The sequence below is a fragment of the Patella vulgata genome, chromosome 6 (assembly GCF_932274485.2).
Source record: "Patella vulgata chromosome 6, xgPatVulg1.2, whole genome shotgun sequence".
NCBI lineage: Eukaryota > Metazoa > Mollusca > Gastropoda > Patellidae > Patella > Patella vulgata.
The window spans coordinates 43,115,682-43,134,911 of NC_065884.2; the positions used below are offsets into that span (position 1 = coordinate 43,115,682).

General features: G+C 34.2%; 1 protein-coding gene across 1 annotated transcript in view; it reads right to left on the reverse strand.

Moving 5' to 3' along the window:
* The window catches only part of LOC126823265 (low-density lipoprotein receptor-related protein 6), a 32,413-nt gene extending 13,813 nt beyond the window's left edge, over window positions 1–18,600 (reverse strand). The window contains exons 1-7 of the mRNA XM_050551980.1: window positions 18,413–18,600; window positions 13,921–14,323; window positions 10,196–10,596; window positions 5,064–5,195; window positions 4,540–4,740; window positions 1,414–1,609; window positions 1,045–1,295 (exon numbers count right to left, since the gene is read on the reverse strand). Coding sequence (XP_050407937.1) covers window positions 1,045–1,295; window positions 1,414–1,609; window positions 4,540–4,740; window positions 5,064–5,195; window positions 10,196–10,596; window positions 13,921–14,323; window positions 18,413–18,467 — 1,639 coding nt within the window. The 5' untranslated portion in view covers window positions 18,468–18,600. The remainder of the gene's footprint in view (window positions 1–1,044; window positions 1,296–1,413; window positions 1,610–4,539; window positions 4,741–5,063; window positions 5,196–10,195; window positions 10,597–13,920; window positions 14,324–18,412) is intronic.
* Window positions 18,601–19,230: the final 630 nt, after the last annotated feature.

A 19,230-nucleotide genomic window follows, 5' to 3' on the forward strand; every position in this document is an offset into this window, starting at 1 on the left:
TGAAACATAAGGCTACTATGCAAAGTGTAAATATTTGGTTGCCAATTGTATGATCAGGGGACAACATTTCCAGATTTTCATCTATATAGGTATTTTCAGGGCTGGCCACGAATAAATTGATGGCGAGCAGATGACTGCTCACGCAAATTTAGGTTTGGGCGAGCAATAAAAATTGCTCACGCAAAATGTTGTTTGCGTGAGCACACGTTTTGTAACATTGTTTCAATTTAAAATCATAAGAAAATTGCTATTCCTGGCACAAAGTTTGCAGTAAACATGTGTGACCATCGCTTTCTGTTTTTGACAGTCATACGTACTCTTCTTTATTTAAACCAATTTCCGTATGGATTTCTTCACCCCATGAAATAAATGTGGATAGGGCAATCAGGTTGCTTTTGGCCATTATTACGCTTAGATTGAAAATTATACGACTGCACAGTGGAATAAAAATCGAAGTTCTGATAAAATAGGAAATACCGATAAATATTAGTTTGAAACGTGTTCATTTAGCGTGAATGCCAAATGCCGGATGTAAACATTCTTTACTTTAGACTCGATTATCACGTGTTTGTTACTGGTGTTCGTGGGAAAAACAGTCATGACGATCAGGTCTAAAGTGTATTTTTAGTAACACAAGTTGCGAGTAACTTTATTAGTCAATCAAATTTCAGGAGGAAATGCCGCGTGCAGCTGGGTGAATCTCAGTTTGACAGACGAATTTATGACGTTATTGACATTGTTGGGTTAGTTTCGGCAATAAACTTGTCAATATTTTGATTATTTTTACTGGGTTTTCTTAAAATTTTGCGCGAGCAACAAACCGCTCGCGTAAATGTAGATTTACGCGAGCAGTTGCTCGCGTCTCGTGGCAAGCCCTGTATTTTACTCCCTGGGTTCTTCTCGATTCCTTCAAAGATTTAGTAAAATTTAATTACATTATGACCTGTAGCAAAACCAAGATAAAGACTATCCAAGACCTTAGTCTCTTAGTATTATATGTAACTTCCACTGGCACCATACATGTAGCATTATAATGAAATATACCTAATAAACTGAAACCAAATATATGTGGAATATTCTCTGAGATAACAGTTCTTCTATTTCTACCATCAAGATCTGCTACTTCAATTGTATCTGTTTTTGCATCACCCCAGTAGATCTTCTGTTCATCATAATCTAGAGTTAACCCATTTGGCCAGCCTAGATCAGTATCCACTAAGGTAATTCTATCTGATCCATCTAACGCGGCTCTTTCTATTTTAGGTACTTCACCCCAATCACTCCAATATAAATACCTAAAATAAAAATATTTTCATTAATTTTGTAAACCCAAAACATAATTTTGAAAATAAAAGTAATTTAATCAAATTACAGTTCATGAAAGTATTTTTGTGATTTTGTGATATAACTTACCCAGCAACAGGATCTAGACAGAGAGCTCTTGGTTCATCTAGATTATCTGATATTAACACCTTTCTAGATGTACCATTTAATCTTGAAACCTCTATTCTATCTGTACCTGTATCTGTCCAATATAGATTCCGTGCTATCCAATCAACAGCTATACCATCAGGATGATAAACTTCTGTATTAACTATTGCTTCTTGATCTATATATAGACAATCAAACTATTAGTACATCATCATACACAGACCTGTGATACCATTAGGAAATGAAATGAAATGGGGTTCAACGTCCCACTTGTGTGCACTGACAGGGATAATGAAGATGTGTGTATGCCATACAGTGTGCTATGAGGGAAATTTTGCACTGACAGCGACACTACAGCCTACTCTTATATCTAATTCCAACAGCCAACCATTTACGTGTAAGCGTATGCCAACGTGTACAACAGAGAAGGGATTTAGGACGTATATTTGGACATGTCCGACGGTATTTTCCAAACGTCCTAAATTGTCCAACCAGGAATATGCCCAATCGGACATCAAGACACGGTGAATAATATTCAAAATTCCATAATTAATATAGTGTACTGAGTGTATAACTACCACTCAACCCGATTATCGCTGATAATAGGCTGGATTGATTAGGTAATTAAGTGATCAATGTATTTATCATCTTATACCATCTATACACCTACCTTGATTAACTACATGTACTTAATCTGCTTTGATTGACTGACTTAATCCTTTGTCGAACAATTCATCAATCTAATCTTAAACAGAAGTCATTGCTTCCTCTTTGTCGGACTATTCATCAATCCAATAAGAGTGATTATCATTTTAATCTACGTGTTTACCTCATGGTTTCTCCATTGTCAAACATTTTAATCCCATTGATGTGAGCCGACAATATGTATAAACTAATAATAGATGTCACATATAGTAAGAGTATATACACCCCAAATCAATATATTATCCTTAACTTGTACATGTAAATAAATATATCCGTTAATTTGTCTGCGATATCACTTCGGTGTAAGCGGACGTTAAATAAAGCTATTTTACACAAACACCCACACGTGGTTATAATACAATAATCAAAAACTAAAGTAGAAATCTTGCGAGAGGCGTGAAACTACAAGAGATCTAAATGTGACAATTATCACGTTGAAAGAAAGATTCTATTTTGATGGCATATTCTCGGATTTATGATAATATTTTGAATGGGTTTATGTTTAAAAAAAAAGAAATAAACAAGCCGAGAAATGTCGACAAATATTTCGATTGGAATAGTGTACATGTAAGTAGTTAATTGTTTTACACGATAGCACGTGCGAGTGCTATTATTTAGCAGATGATGTCACTGGCTCGATATATCGTGGAGCGACGGTCACTGCCAAAATATTTCCGTATAGGAGTCAAAACATAGTATAAGAAGAATGCACTATTTCTATTTTTCTCGTGTTCTCTTATCTAATGACATTTAATTACTTTATTGAATTTTCAGGTATCCTCTTACAGTCCCATATATCAACTTTTGGTCTTTCAAGGAATTATTAGTGAGCAGAAATTCGGCTGTATATCCGTTATCACTCGTCACATCAGACAGTTATATAGAGAGATGACTCGTGTTTTCCTTTGGCGTTCGTCACTTCCAACCCAGGAAACCTGTATTACTCAGCTATCGTAGCGATGATCTCTGTGTTAAAATTATATTTGAATTGTGTTCATCAATTTCTATCACACATGTGATAATGACTGGCACTAATATTGTCCTTTAAACATTGTGTATAAATTTAAAGTCAATCGGATATTAACTTTGGCCTTTAGAGCCTCCACAAGATTTTTTGAAGTGATCAAGGGAAATAACTCTGGTAGTAATTATCGGAAATCGTTGAAAATCAATAGGATTCTTCGTCTCATGACCTTAAACACTGTGTATAAATTTAAAGTCAATTGGATATTAACTTTGGCTTGTAGAGCGTCCACAAGATTTTTTGAAGTGATCAAGGGAAATAACTCTGGCAGTAATTATCGGAAATCGCTGAAAATCAATAGGCTTTTCTGTCTCATGACCTTAAACACTGTGTATAAATTTAAAGTCAATCGGATATTAACTTTGGCCTGTAGAGCCTCCACAAGATTTTTTGAAGTGATCAAGGGAAATAACTCTGGCAGTAATTATCGGAAATCGCTGAAAATCAATAGTCTTCTTCGTCTCATGACCTTAAACACTGTGTATAAATTTAAAGTCAATCGGATATTAACTTAGGCCTCTAGAGCATCCACAAGATTTTTCAAAGTGATCAAGGGCCATAACTCTGGCAGTAATAATCGGAAATCGCTAAAAATCAATAGGCTTCTTCGTCTCATGACCTTAAACACTGTGTATAAATTTAAAGTCAATCGGATATTAACTTTGGCCTTTAAAGCGTCCACAAGATGTTTTGAAGTGATCAAGGGAAATAACTCTGGCAGTAATTATCGGAAATCGCTGAAAATCAATAGGTTTCTTCGTCTCATGACCTTAAACACTGTGTATAAATTTTAGGTCAATCGGATATTAACTTTCGCCTCTAGAGCATCCACAAGATTTTTCAAATTGATAAAGGGCCATAACTCTGGCAATAATTATCGGAAATCGCTGAAAATCAATAGGCTTCTTCGTCTCAAGACCTTAAACACTGTGTATAAATTTAAAGTCAATCAGATATTAACTTTGGCCGGGCGGACGGGGGCGACGACAATAAACGACCACATTTCAATGTGGGCGTATAAAAATACACTAATTTTGGAGCTGATTTCTAACAAAAGTACAGGTCGACAGTAGTCGGAACACTTTCATTCTATCGTATTACAACAACACATAATTTTTGAAGGAATATTACTGACATAAATTTGAATACCGTCAGGAATTAAATATGAAAAATAACGTGGTGCACCTATTTTTTTTATTACGTACGAATTTGAATATTTTGTTGACATATGATTTTTAATTGTGGTCTGAAACAGTCTGCTTAAATAATGATAAGAGTTATGCCCATTTATTTTCGGTAAAAAGTCTGACAACTAAAATTTTGAAATCCCATCACTGGTGTACACAGTACCTTCTAAATAAAGTGAATTAAAGACTTACTGGTCCCATCTAAGAGAGATCTTCTAATAGCTTCTACTTCATCATCAGTCCAATAAACATAGCCATCTACTGGATCATAATCTATAGCTATAGCATGTCGGATATCATTTAATGGTAAAACTACATCTGTATAATCTGGTGTATCTAACGAAATTCTTCTTAAATCTGTACGACGAGCCAAAAATAAAATGTTCTCAGCGCCTACAAATAAACAATATAGTATATACACAGAGATTTAAACAGAAAGAAGTAGAGTATGCATGAAGCACGGATTCTGTTTCGTCCGTATATGCTGGACATGTCCATCTGGATTGGCAAAAGTCTAACAAATATGTCAAATCAGAAATCAATATATGGTGAAATCTACTTTCAGCTGAATAACAAAGATTTGATTGTTACTTATTGTTGATTAAATTTTGAAACAGGGACCCTACCTTAAACATACCCTTCAGACACATTCTTTCTGTATTAGAAGCTTTATTTTTTATGATACATGTATTCTAGTTTAATTTTCTTAAACTTACCATCAGCACAGGTTTTCTTATCTGATTTTAATAGTACTCCAGTAGGACAGGCACATGTATAGAATGGTTTTATTGGAGACATCAAACATAGATGTGAACACCCACCATTATTATTACCACATGGATTTTTACCTAGAAAATATAGATTACAAATAGGTATATACAATAAGTCAATCTGATTAAAATACAGATCTATATTTCATTTCGTTTTTTTATTATACTTTTGATGGCCTACACTACATGAAGATCTGACCGGCCAGACATTGATTAATCAATCAGCGTTGATGTTTCTAGTGAATTAAACCCACTTTCGTGCATTGCACGCCAAGAAGTCGCCGTAACAGATGATTTCATTGGCTAATCCATCACACCATACAGAACGCAGTTTATATGACAACTCGTCCAGATCCTAGTGTAGTACAGACAAATAAAACGATATTTTGAACTAAAAAAAACGAAACGAAATAGGATCTGTGTTTTAATCAGATTGACAATAAGTAAATGCAATATACATACATTCCTAAAGCTTGTTGAACAAGCATTCAGAAAATATTCACAAATCATGAAAGACTGATACTGCAAATACATTTCTGTAAATATATAATTCAAATATGTAAAGACAGAATAAATTCTTTGAAACTGAATTTACTTTGAATTGGTCTGTAACTCTACTATGTAGAGAGAGAGAGAGAGAGAGAGAGAAAGAGAAAGTACTCAATTTCAAGCAAATACCTTAAAGTTTAAACTAACAAATCAACAGTGATGCTGATGTCCCCACCTAAATCCATAAATAAATAGATGACACATACATGTATTAACTGTGCATTAATCTTTTTAGAAAGCATCAAGCAATCAATCATTGCATTTAAACTTAGCCTAATCAGAAAATCTTCATTATCGAACTTAGTCAAGGTATTGATGTAATGAAACTATACTTCGAGAGTCACACAATTTGAATTAAAGTTATCTCTTTCCAAAGTTTCAACCAATCAAACTGAAGTCTCTACTTAGCCTAAGCTGAAAATCCTCATCATCATTATCTGTCAAGGTACTGATGTAGTAAAACCATACACCATGTTTCATTAAGTGCTCTCACTCAATTAGAATCAAAGTTATCCTGCTCTAAAGTCCCGACCAATCAAATTTATTATTTTTCATCACTGAATTTACTCAAGGTATCATGATTCTGTCTCAAAGCATCAACCATCGAAATTATTGCAATTATATTCCCTTTTTTCTAGCATTAGGAGAACATACATGTACATGTATTCATGTAGTTGAAGAGCAGAGGACAGTGAGAGAGATGTCCCTGCAATGCAACTCTGACAAGAGCATTCTAAGATTTTATAAATTGAGTAAATATAATAATTCAAGAAGCAATCCCAAACATTCTTCTGAGAATTCAAAATTTCTAATATTTGTGTGTCCACTACATGTAATTAATAACTACAATGTATTTTAAAGAGAGAGAGAGAGAAATGGGGTTTAACGTCCACTCGACACAAACTAGGTCATTTCGGGACTAACATATGGTTTAATTTTATTTACATAATTCGCTTGCGCGTAGGGGTCTTTAGCAGTGGGAGGAAACCGGAGGACCCTGAGAAAACCCACGAGGTTGGACAGGCGACCCTACTCCTTGCCACGTACAACCGGGGATTGGAAACCACGCCAGTCGACTCAATGACAGACTTTATGATACAGCGCGCGCACGCTCAATGTATTTTAAACTTTCATCATTGGGAGACTTGTAGAACACATATTTTTGGACCCAAATATCCTAATTTCCCAGAATTTTAATGTTCATCTGTAGTTCACCCACTACTAGTATGTTGCAATGCTTCTAGTTCTGATATACATGAGTAGTATTTACCAGTGTACTAGACATGCATAATAACAAAGATATTTACAGATTTACAATGTTAGAAAGTACTACAAATTTCATATACAAGAAATGGAAATATAGTAAAGGGGCATTAAGGGAGGTTAGATAAAGAGTTGAAATAGTTAAGAACAAATAGGTAATGTAAATAGAATATTTTGAAAATTTCAGTTAAATTGCTCCACTCTGAACCAAGATATTAGCTTTTGAATTTTAAGCTTGTCTCGATCATAATTATTAAAGTCGGTACAATAAAAAACCTAGCCTCGTTCATTATTACTAAAGTCGGTACGACAAAAAACAAAGTCTTGATTATCCATTTTTACGTTTAATTGTTTTTCATAAAATGTATTCCAATCCGCTAAATATCGCAGGCTAGCGATGGTACATGTATCAAGAGTTGATTATGGTCTGGATAAGTTAATTTAATAGTTTATATAACATTTCAGGCCTAAAGAAAGACATGCAATAGGCAGATTTAGCTCTTGCATAATGTATGTTTAACTAAACACTTCATGTACATGACTGTTTATTCAAAATAAATTTAATGGGACTAGAAGCAATATTTGGAGGTAAATTTCACATGTATGTTTTATTCAGTTCCATCACTACATTTTAAATAACAATCTATGAAACTTTGAGGTCTTGGGAATAAGACAACTTGCATATTAGATGAATGTAGATCACCCATATAAGTAAGTGCTCCCACATTACTAATAAAAATATCTACAAACACTCAAATCAAGTTTAGCCCAACTGAGCCACATGAACATCTTTTTACCAATCACAACATTATACACAATATTCAGACAAGCATAACATAACAATTTATACCTGATGCACCATTTGACTGGACAATCAAAATAAGATTTTATACAAAGCGAGCAACTGCAATAACTATGGAAGTACATGTATCAAATAGATATTACTGAATTTCGATAAGATTTTTATCTCATGAAGCTATATACAATTCACATAATTTCATTTAGAACTAATGATAAGCTACGCGACTACAGCATTCACTAAACCCTACAATGTGAACAAGAACAATAAGTTTTAATTAGAAATTGCTGAAATTCACCAGGCCTCTTAGTGTCACTAATTGAAATAAAGACTAGATGATAAATTGCTGTCTCTGGTAGTAAGTCCAGGAGGACCGCACCACACAGATTAATTTTAAATTTTAGAAACCCAGAAAAAGAAGTAAGTGTTCACAAGAAATTGTGGATCATGGACAAGGGTGATGGTGATGACAAATATAATGAATTCCTCTATAAAAAAAATTCCAGGAACTGTAAAATAAATATTTACACATGGGTAATAAGTACTAATGATCCATGTACATGTAACTGGTTTAACTATGTCCATCTGAAGAGGATATATAGATATATGGTTGTCCTTCAGTTAAGACTATTTGTGAGAACCGGTACCATGACTGTTGGATAATGATTTTATTATGTATACAAGAAGAATTCTAATAATATGCTCCATATCTTTTTTCAAGAATTAAATTTAATGTAACAGTAACATGCAACAAAACAAATATGAATACATGTAGTTGAGATTAGGGGGGAAATGTTGTATTTGTACATGAACAGTTGATTAAGACAACAATAATAATAGATACATGTAAACTAAAACATGTAAACAATGTGGAATCATATTGACTGTTATTACCTCCAAATTTACTCAGATCTATGGGCAGCAATAAAAAATATACATACATATAAGTTTACAGTAGCACCAAAAATTATCCTCGAATTAATTAAAAGACACAAGTAAGAATATCTTAAGGAAACATCATTGTATGAATGAAAGTTACCAATTGACTTTAGACAAGCCTATTATAAACTAATTAAAGGAACTAGGGTTTAATGTCCTACTTTTCTGCTCCATCGGGGTGAATGAAGATGGGCATACATCATGTAGTGTGCTATGAGGCAAATTTTGCTCAGACAGTGGCACAATCATCTACTCTTATTTCGAATTCCAACTGTCAAGGGTTCTTTTACGTGCACGACAATGTGTACATGGAACCTAGTTTTTTCGTCCCCTTGGAACAACTACATATACATGTAGATGCTGTTTCATGCCAGGCCCTCCGTCCTACACCACTGACATGGGAAACCATGGCAGAGAGATTGATGGTTATTTCACATATCGACCGAGGGTACATGTATTGGGTAATATTTGTCTTACACACCGACATCAATGTTAAATCTATCCTAATTGATTTCACCTATAAGACAATGGTTTAGCCTATATCAGAACTGTGATTGATATGACAAAATTAAGAAAACAAGTCGTAAGTTGCACGTGCATTACATTTTAATAACCACATGTTCACAAACTGGTATTCATTTTGTGCAATGTTGTGAAACGATTCTGATGACGAACTGATCCATGTAAGTCAGTCTGTAGAAAATATGGTAGAAAAAGAAAACGTAGATTCTGACAAAGAATTATTTAAAGCTAGTCAAAGTGCAGAATTTATACAGAAAATATTCAAGAAAGATTTAATGTACTCAGATCTTTCGTATTGTGAGATACAAATGATAAACGATGTTCAATTTCGAGTGACGAGATGTCAGTGAGTGTGCCAACAATACCATGCCCATAAATACCTTACGCAGAAATCAGTGGATTGTGAACTTTTTTAACAGTTGGTCAGTGTGGCGGAATAATAAACATGATGGTGAGCGAAAATTCCTGTGTGCGCTGGAAGATATGAGGATATAAGATCTTATTTTTTGAATAATAAAATAAAATGATGAATATTACCCGCCGAATCCGTATTTAGTTATGGGAATAGTTTCACATTTACGGATTAGGAATTAAACTGATATGGATATACTACACACTCCAGAATTTGAGTTTCACACAAGTTCTTGATGGTCAGATGAAGAAGCTAAGTAACATGGGCCTGCCAAAGTTCGTCTTCCGAATCGTTTGACAACATTGTACAAAAAAGTGAATAAAATGATAAAAGAAAGAATTTGTGTCCTTTTTCATTGCAGAGTGATGTAAACCTGTTGTGACGTCATCAGAGGTTGATATCTGATATCGTCCCTAGGGCCGATATCAGATATCACCCTCTGATGACGTCACAACAAGTTGATACATTTTATAACATGCATGGGAGATCAAAGGTGTGTAATGAAAAATAATGAAGATGATATAAAAAAAAAGAAGAAAAAGTTGGAGTGTGATAATAATGTGTGATGTATTGATGTAAAGACAGCGATCTTACCTGTTGGTTGTCGTGTTGCCGTGTAAACATGTATATCCATGGGTGAAAAGATATTGTCATGAACAACACTTTTCTGTAGGCCAGTCTTCTTATCACACATATGTATAGAGTGGGTTTTCCAATCAGTCCAGAACAGAGATTCACCTTCTAATGTTAAAGCGAAGGGATGCGGTAAAGAACCTTCCACAACAACACGACGATCAGACCCATCAAAATTACATTTATGAATATAACTTAATTTTCCATCGGCCCAAAATATTTTCGAATCATCGTAGTCTAAAGTTAATCCATTAGGCCAGTAGACATTCTCTGTTATAATGGCTTTACGTGTTAGATGTTTACCATCCATTCCAGCTCTTTCAATTTTAGGAGTTTCTCCCCAGTCTGACCAGTACATATACCTTGAAGAAAAAGAATTATTATTAGTTATATCCAGGGGGGGGGGGGGGGAGGAATTGGGGTAGGGGGATAGGGTTGCCTTGGCAGGAAGTGTGAAGGTTATTCCTCAGGAATTTTTACTGCCTGAAATGATATTTCTAGTATATCCTGGAGGAAAAATATTAGGTCTAAACTAACATACATGTACAATGAGACACTAGACAGTAGTTTTGGAGCAAATTGGAACCTCTAATTTAAAAAGTGAATGGCTCAAACAGAAGGTACTGATATAGAAGCGCTGATGTTTAGATTTTGTAAACTGTCACTGACTCACAACACAGCCGTTTTCAGAAAGGCAACATTTAGCAGGGTGCATCGTAAGTTGTCTCTTGATAGAGGAATCATGTGCTACATGGCGGGCAGTACACTTGAAGAGCTTGATGACACCGGTTCGCAATTCCTGGTTTGTCAGAGCAAGTTTTGGGGTATAGGTTTATCACGGCAAGACTATTCATTCACTTTGATTCACTCTATGTTCGGATAAGCTAGTGATTTGGCGACAGACAATATCTGGACAGCTCTGCATGTACATGTATTTATCTCGACGACCAGTATCTGAAATATTGCCAGACTGCATTTCTGGCAGTCTATTTCTCAAAATATCACGGTGAAAATATTCATTCAATTGATTCACTCACTCCGTTCGTTTGACACCTTCCTCTCTGGTCAGATAAACTAGTGATTTGTCATCAGGTGATATCTGATAAGCTCTATTTATCTCAATGATCAGTGCCTGAAATAATGCCAGACTGCATTTCGAGGTATTTTTGAGGTTTGTAAGTCTGTTCGTCACTTTCCTCTCTGGTCGGATAAACTTGTGAGCAGGCGGTATCTGGTCAACTCTATTTATCTCAACAATCAGTGTCTGAATACTGTCAGATTGCACTTCCAGCTGTCTATTTTTAAAAATTTTCTTGGGGCAGTCTCCCTTACCCTCTGTAAGGTCTCGCTACTTTGGCGCTCATGAGGAGGGCTTCGTTGAGGTTCGCAAGTCCATTCGTTTGACACTTTCCACTCTGGTCAGATAAACTAGCCATTCAGCGACAGGCAGTATCTGGTTATAACTATTTATCTCGACGATCAGTGCCTGAAATACTACAAAACTGCATTTCCGGCAGTCTTTTTTTCAAAAAATACCCCTAACTGAACCTTGCACCTTTGCCCACCTTAACCTTGGATTTTGCCCCAGCTTTACCCCTCCTACCACTGACGGCTGGTGGTGCAGCTAATTATTATAATTATACATATATATATGACATAAACAATAGTACAGGAATGTACAAATATTCTTAATACAGTTACATAAACAATTAGAAAAATGTTAAATAAGTGGATGAAAAAGCTATATATTACAATTTCCATTACATGTAATGTTATTTCTTATGTTCATGAATAATGTATGGAACTGTATTTGGATGATTGCCATAACATTTGTTGGTAATTGTTGTGTTTCTAACATAAACAATACTTGTAATTTAACATACATGTAAATTGCTTGGAGGGTTGTTTTAGGAATCAATGAATCTCAATAGAGTGAAATTCTTTCTATATGACGCGATCTTTAAAATCAGACAATTAAAGTATGATCAATACATGGAGTAAAGTCAAAGTGACTTGTTAACTATATAATAATTATACATGTAACATTTAAAATTGTCTACATGTATCTATGCCGAACAGCTCAGTCAATTTTTGCCTAATTCAAACAAACTATACATGAAATTGAAGGTAATGAGTTGGAGAATGTGAAAATAACAATAACTCACATTTTCAAAATTTCCTCACTGCGACTCATTATGCCATGACGGGTCAAATTTTACGTTTCATCAAGATCGGATAAAAATTGTGACTTCTAGTGCATGAGTCCATAACCTTAGTTATACATACTTTTACACTATTTGCGAAAAAGGAGCGACCATTTTGTCCGGCAGTTAAGATTTTTATGAAATTCTAACTCAACCTTCACTGAGGTTTTTAAAATTGAATACAAACAGGGGCCATAAACCATAAAATTTCATCTAGATGGCAAAATAAAGTGCCAAAATCTAATAACTCACTATGGATTAAAACACTTTAACACTTGGTGCAACATTTTTCGGGGCATTGATTATTAATTATGAATACAGCTGCAACAGGATGGTTGGAATTAGGTTGGCATAGAGCGGGATTTTAGTTACAAAACCATTGGACAACTTTGGAAAGCAGAAAAACGGCGGTGGTTTGATTTTCAAAATTTTCTCGGGGAGGTACATGTAAGGCCTTCATACCCGACGACGATTAAATGGTTGTTTGGGATTCAGGTCAGTCGCCTATAAGGTAGGCTACATGTATATTGGACCATATTGAAGTTGCTGGAATAGCAGGAAAACACATTTGCGGCAGTTAAATTTTCAAAATCTTCAGCCATCTAATTAGGCCATATTAAATCACTTTGAAGTTGCTGTATTCACGGGCTAGAATAGCAGGAAATGCATTTGCGGCCGTCAAATTTTACGAAATTTTCTTGGGGGGGGGGGCCTACCCGGTAAGCTCTGCTCTCACAGAAGACCCCCACCGACACCTGTAACCCATAAATTTTTCAGGCATTTTGGATTCTGCCCCCAACTGTCATTGAACCCATACGCCTTTGATATCATACTTTTACGCTAATTTCGAGAGGAGGGGCCATTTTGTCCGACAGTTTCGAGCTGATTTTCACAAAATTCAAACATAACCATTATTATGATGTAACAGTGATACATTTTAATGTTTTGTTTTTTTAAACCGGGTAAAAATTGTGACCTCTAAAGGGACCACAAGCTAAAATCTTGATTTTTTGTACAATCAGGGGTCATAATCCAGGAAGTTACGGTCCAACTTAAAATCGAAAAGAATCGAGATCTTGCAGTTATAAACATACACGTACATTTCAAGTTTCATCAAAATAGGATAACAATTATGACCTCTAAGAGTGTCCACAAGATAAAGACGTGATTTTTCATACAATCAGGGGCCATAATCCATAAAGTTACAGTCCGATACACACCTATATTTTAAGTTTCGTTAAAATTAGATAAAAATTGTGACCTGTAGAGTGTCCACAGACAAAATGTGAACGGACAGGGGCGACGGCAATATACTTCTACATAAAAATGTGGGCGTATAAAAATGTTATCAAAGTTTAAATTATTCTTAAAGACAATTGTACACTTGCTGCAACAGATATACATGTAAACCAAACAAATGAAATAAGATTTCTTTTTGGTCTTGCTCAGAAATGTATATTTTAAAAAATCAAAAAGACTTACCCATTTAGGGGATCTAATGCTATTGCTCTTGGTTGATCTAAACCTTGCCAAAACAATACTGTGCGATATGATCCATCCAAATTGCTAACTTCAATACGGTTTGTTTCTGAATCTGTCCAGTACAATTTGCGCCCCAACCAGTCACAAGCTAAGCCATCAGGAGACACAAGACCGGTAGTTATAACACCAATACTATTTTGTGTATCATTCAAATATGTTCTTTTAATTACTTCTTCGCTTACATCAGTCCAAAATATTGAGTTTTCATTATAGAGAAAATCAACTGCTGATGCATCTTCTTGGTTATTGACAATAATTGTGGAGTTACCTTTTGGATCAGCAGCATTTATTAGTCGTACATCTTTGCGGTTTGCAAAAAGTAATAATGGATAACTTGTTACATCTGTAAGCATAGAAATAAAATGAGTTTTATTATGGAATCTTTCACTTTTTTTAAAATTTATTATTGATCTATTTTTTGATAATTATTTTATGATTGAGGACGTACATGCACATGTATAAGTAATATGTCAATCATTTCAGATACCTGAGGTAATACAATGTACGTCATGTACCTCTTTCAAATCTGATCATGTACGTGACAGGATGCTTGAACCCACGACCCCAGACATTGAATCCATATACCGGTACACATACTAAGTGAACCAAAGGAAGTTCCACACGACCAGGCAAGTACATGTATGTGGTATAAACATGTATATTTAAAATTAAACTCTGAAAACACAAGACAGAAGAATCTACATGATGAACATGTACATGCCCCCAGAAATGAATAGTAACACAGCACAATAGGTCATTATTGTGTTAATAATATTGATGACAAACATTACAAGTGCTTTCCCTGGTGCTTATAGACCTCATTTGGTATTCTAGATCATGTTTTAATAAAAAAGAGAATTGATAGTGCTTTGATGTAGTTTGAATCATATATGACTAATCGCTCTCTTTTAAGTTTGTGATTCCCAAGGATCCCTGTTCGGTACCTGTTTGCTCATGGCTTACATTGTATGTACAGTGCTAGGACTATCTAGGAAAAAGTGCTAAATTTTGGATGTTTGGGTTTGGTCCGGTTCACTGATTTTAATTGCTTGGTATGCAAATAGTATAAAAGTATATAATACCAAGGTTGTGGACACTGTAGAAGTCACAATTTTTTTATCCGATTTTGATCAAACTTAAAATATATGTCTATATTCCACGGATTTTTGTTTCTTTCCATATTCGCACATATCGGTCCGTAACCTCCTAGATTATGGACCATGGGTGTACCAAAAATTACAATTTATACCCGATTTTAAAAACCGTTTAAATATACACCGTTACACCCTGGGTTTGAATTTTGTGATAATCGGATCGAAGGCTGTGGTCCCTCTAACGATTTGTATTCGGTTTTGAAAAAAACTTAATATTATATGTTTATGTATCAAAGATCTCGGTTTGATGTTCGCGTATATCGGGCCTAACTTTTTGCCTTGTGGTCCCTATTGTACGAGAAATTGTAAGAATAATACTACGAGTTCTTGATGTGGAAATTTACACGGAAATAATTATTTATGGCTAGGGATATGATATCATATCTTTCTTATCTAAATTACATATATATATAAGCAGGATCTAATTTAGATAAGAAAGATGTGGAAATTTACACGGAAATATTTCTAGCCATAAATAAATATTTCCCTGTAACTTTCCACATCAAGAACTCTGTGGTGACAGAGAATATAAGTAATATTGTTATAATACATTATTAAAGGTGTACTGTTTTGTTGACATTGACAATAAATTCGCGTTAACAAAACTAGCGACCTTTGATTTTGGCTTGCTGTCGTACTGTTGTCTTTTCGCCTCAGAAGTTGATGTAGTCTCTACTTTCAAGGTCACTTTTTGACTTTTGTGTTTTGAAGGGGCGAAAAGTAGAAATTATGAATGGTAGTTGTAGGCTTCCATAAGATTGTAAGACAAAATAAACATTTTACCATTGGTTCACGAATGCCTTTAAGGACGGGGCTAGATATATTCCACAAGTAACTCAAACGGTTACGTCATATTCCTATCTGGAGAGCATGTGCAATAAATACTAAATCAGTTTATGTACATTCATATTACATTATTATTTGTGTTGCGAACCATTAGGTCCTAAATATTAGCGATTTAGCTCTTTTAAATAACAAATACATGTAGATTGTTTTGGGGTGACCTTTTCCCTGCATGTAAATAATCAGTAAATGTTCATATTTTTGCACCAAAATAGATAATTTTGGATCAAATTTTCTTTTACTGATAATTGATAAGTTCGTAAATAGTATTGTACGATGGATCAATAGGCCATTAATATTTCGATATTGACCCCTTTCTATAGAAATCAATATATAATTGGCAAGAGTTATACAATCGTAATGTGCTCAACAACCCTTGTTTTACTTATGAATATCTATCTCCCCAAGAAAAAGTTCCAAAATCATTTAATTGGTTAACATCAAATTGGTCAATATCAAAGTATATGAGTAAAATAATGTAAGATATTTTATACCCTGGCTTAGACAAGCTGCTGTAGATATTACATCAAATTAATAAGCTTATTATTACATTATGTAATATTTGAATCAATTTTTTTTAATTTTATTAAATTGTTATTAAATTGTTTATTTCTGTGTTTAATTTGATTAGTTTTTCTTATTCTCTTATTCAAATTTCATAGAATCTGATTCCAAACCCATCTAGCTTTAGTTTTACATTCTAAATATAGAGCAGTGTAATATGACACTTATACAATACACCATCTGAATAGATAATAATTGGGCTACAATTTATTGTCTTTGAGAGGTTGATGACAGGATTCTCTTCAACAAATCTTTGAGGTCACATTCCCAAACTTGAAGAAATCTGGCTGATTTCTAGTTGGTCTTAAGACTGTGTAACTACAAATGTACATTTGGCAAAAATTCACAGCGTAATTTCCATGTATGCCAATTGCAAGTATATGCTTCCGCAATTATATATCTCACAAAAGTCATCATCTGAACGCAAAACTGTAATAAACACGGAAATTCTGTTGTTAATAAGGATGGGAAAATATGATACCCTATTTGAATCATTTACAAACGAAGCAAACTAAATTATTTTACACAAATATCAGACATGTGAATTAAATAGCTGCTAAATTATGCATCCTACATGTACATGTATCTCAGGTAAATTTTTCCTTTTGTATTTTTTAGGTACAAGCTACAGATTACCTGTAAATGCTTGTAATGTTATAAATGGAACTACTTTTTGAGTAAGTGGAATATACATGCACATAGTACATGTATATGTACATGTTATCCATAATTCTAGGTAATATGACTTATATCTACAACAGCATTATATTCTTCAGTTATCTGTGACATCTACATTTTAATATCAATAATATATAACCATATAGGAAACAATGTTGTAAAATGTATAATTCTTGCTGGAATATATTTATAATAATATTTACTCATGAATGTTTGAATCATATATATGCCATTTAATAATTTGGAAACCTTATCTGTTAATTAACTAACATATTTTTTAAAATTACATTCCAGTGAAGTCATGTCTGGCCTGGAACCTGAAATGAGTTTCAACACTAACCCAATCAAATACTAATTATGGTATCAAATGACAACAAGTATGTGATAACCAGTGGAATAAACATGATTTCATAAATACCAATATTATGATACCATCAGATCATGTGGTTCCAATTTGACAACCTAAATTATTCCAAAAGCAAACATTCATAATAAATATATACCAGTATACTGCCATGTCATTTATAATTACTGTACATATTATCCATAACAAAATACATAAAATTGGAAATTCAATTTAGGTTCTTAAAATATGTACGGTATCCATAACTTAATCAACATCAAACGAAATGGGCAGCCCTGAAACATTAATTGGTATGATGGCAATTCTTAGCTATATGTGGGATAAGGCCTACTAGTACTATTGTGTTTATTAACTGGGATAAAATTATGATCTGATTTTGATTCCAATTTTCCATTCTCCAAGATTTTGGAATTACACAACAATTACATGTATATGCTTTGCCCACTAAATTTGGCAGTGGCATTATATTCAGTTTAAACAGTATCAAGATTGGGACAGTGGTCCTAAAGTTAGCCTGCGGTAAATTTCCCTTCAGTAAACTTGACATGGCCAGAGTGAACCAAAATGGCTGACTTTTTTTGTCAGTTCACAAAAAATAAATGTTCTTTTTGTAGATCAGCATAAAACTGTTCTAAAGGTATATTATAATTCAATAGCAGGTATATTTCAGTGTTTTAACCCATTGGGAGCGTTTAGTAAGCCATAAGCTGAATTCCCAGGGGTTTACATCTACTGTTTCACCGTTTTACTGCTATCTAAATATAACAGTACTGAGTGGAGGTCATCAATAATATAACACACAGGGGTGCAGATAATCTCTAACACCTACCGTTACATGCCGCTAAAATCCCATACAGAACCAAAAGTCTCGTAGAATAGGCCATTCTACCACTTTTCTATATTCCACTTATAGCAGGGGCGAAACTCTGGATGCAGTTTCGAGCCATACGTACTCATAATTCGTACTTAATTCTTAGTTATTTCAAGCATAACACATCGCCTACATTAACGGTACTATACAATATAATTCAGACGTATCACTCCGCTGACACGGCTTTGGCAGGTGTTGGTGGGATTCGTCAGTTCTTCTTTTGTTACGTTATTCTGACCAACTGTCACAATCTTTTGACACATATCACTTATTTCTTGTTAACATACTGCAATTATCAATATATTTATTTCTAAACAAAATGGAAATATTGGAACTACTTTTTGTAATCAGTATATCGTAAGTCATTTGCCGTTCACAAATTTGGGACACCTGTTTTTCTGCAAATGCTAAGGGGTCAAATTTGCATTTTGCACTTGTTTGACAAAAATTTAATTGACTGGTGATCATTAGCATGTAAAATCTGCCCAATTGATATTTAACTTAATTTGAAAGAGTTCGGGAAAAGTTCTTAATATGGGTTTAAGTAATTTTAATGCAATGAAACTGTTGACGTTAGGCGTTTTAGAAGTGGACAGACAAGATATTGTTTCATGGGTCTAAGATAGTACAGAGGTTTTGGTTTTCTTTTGAGAAATATGACAGTATAAATTTTATAGATACTATCATTGTATGTCCCTTCGATTTCGGAATGTAGTTTAAGCGTTTTAAATTAATTTCTTCCAAATAAAGATTAGGAATCCCCCAAAGCAAGCCTT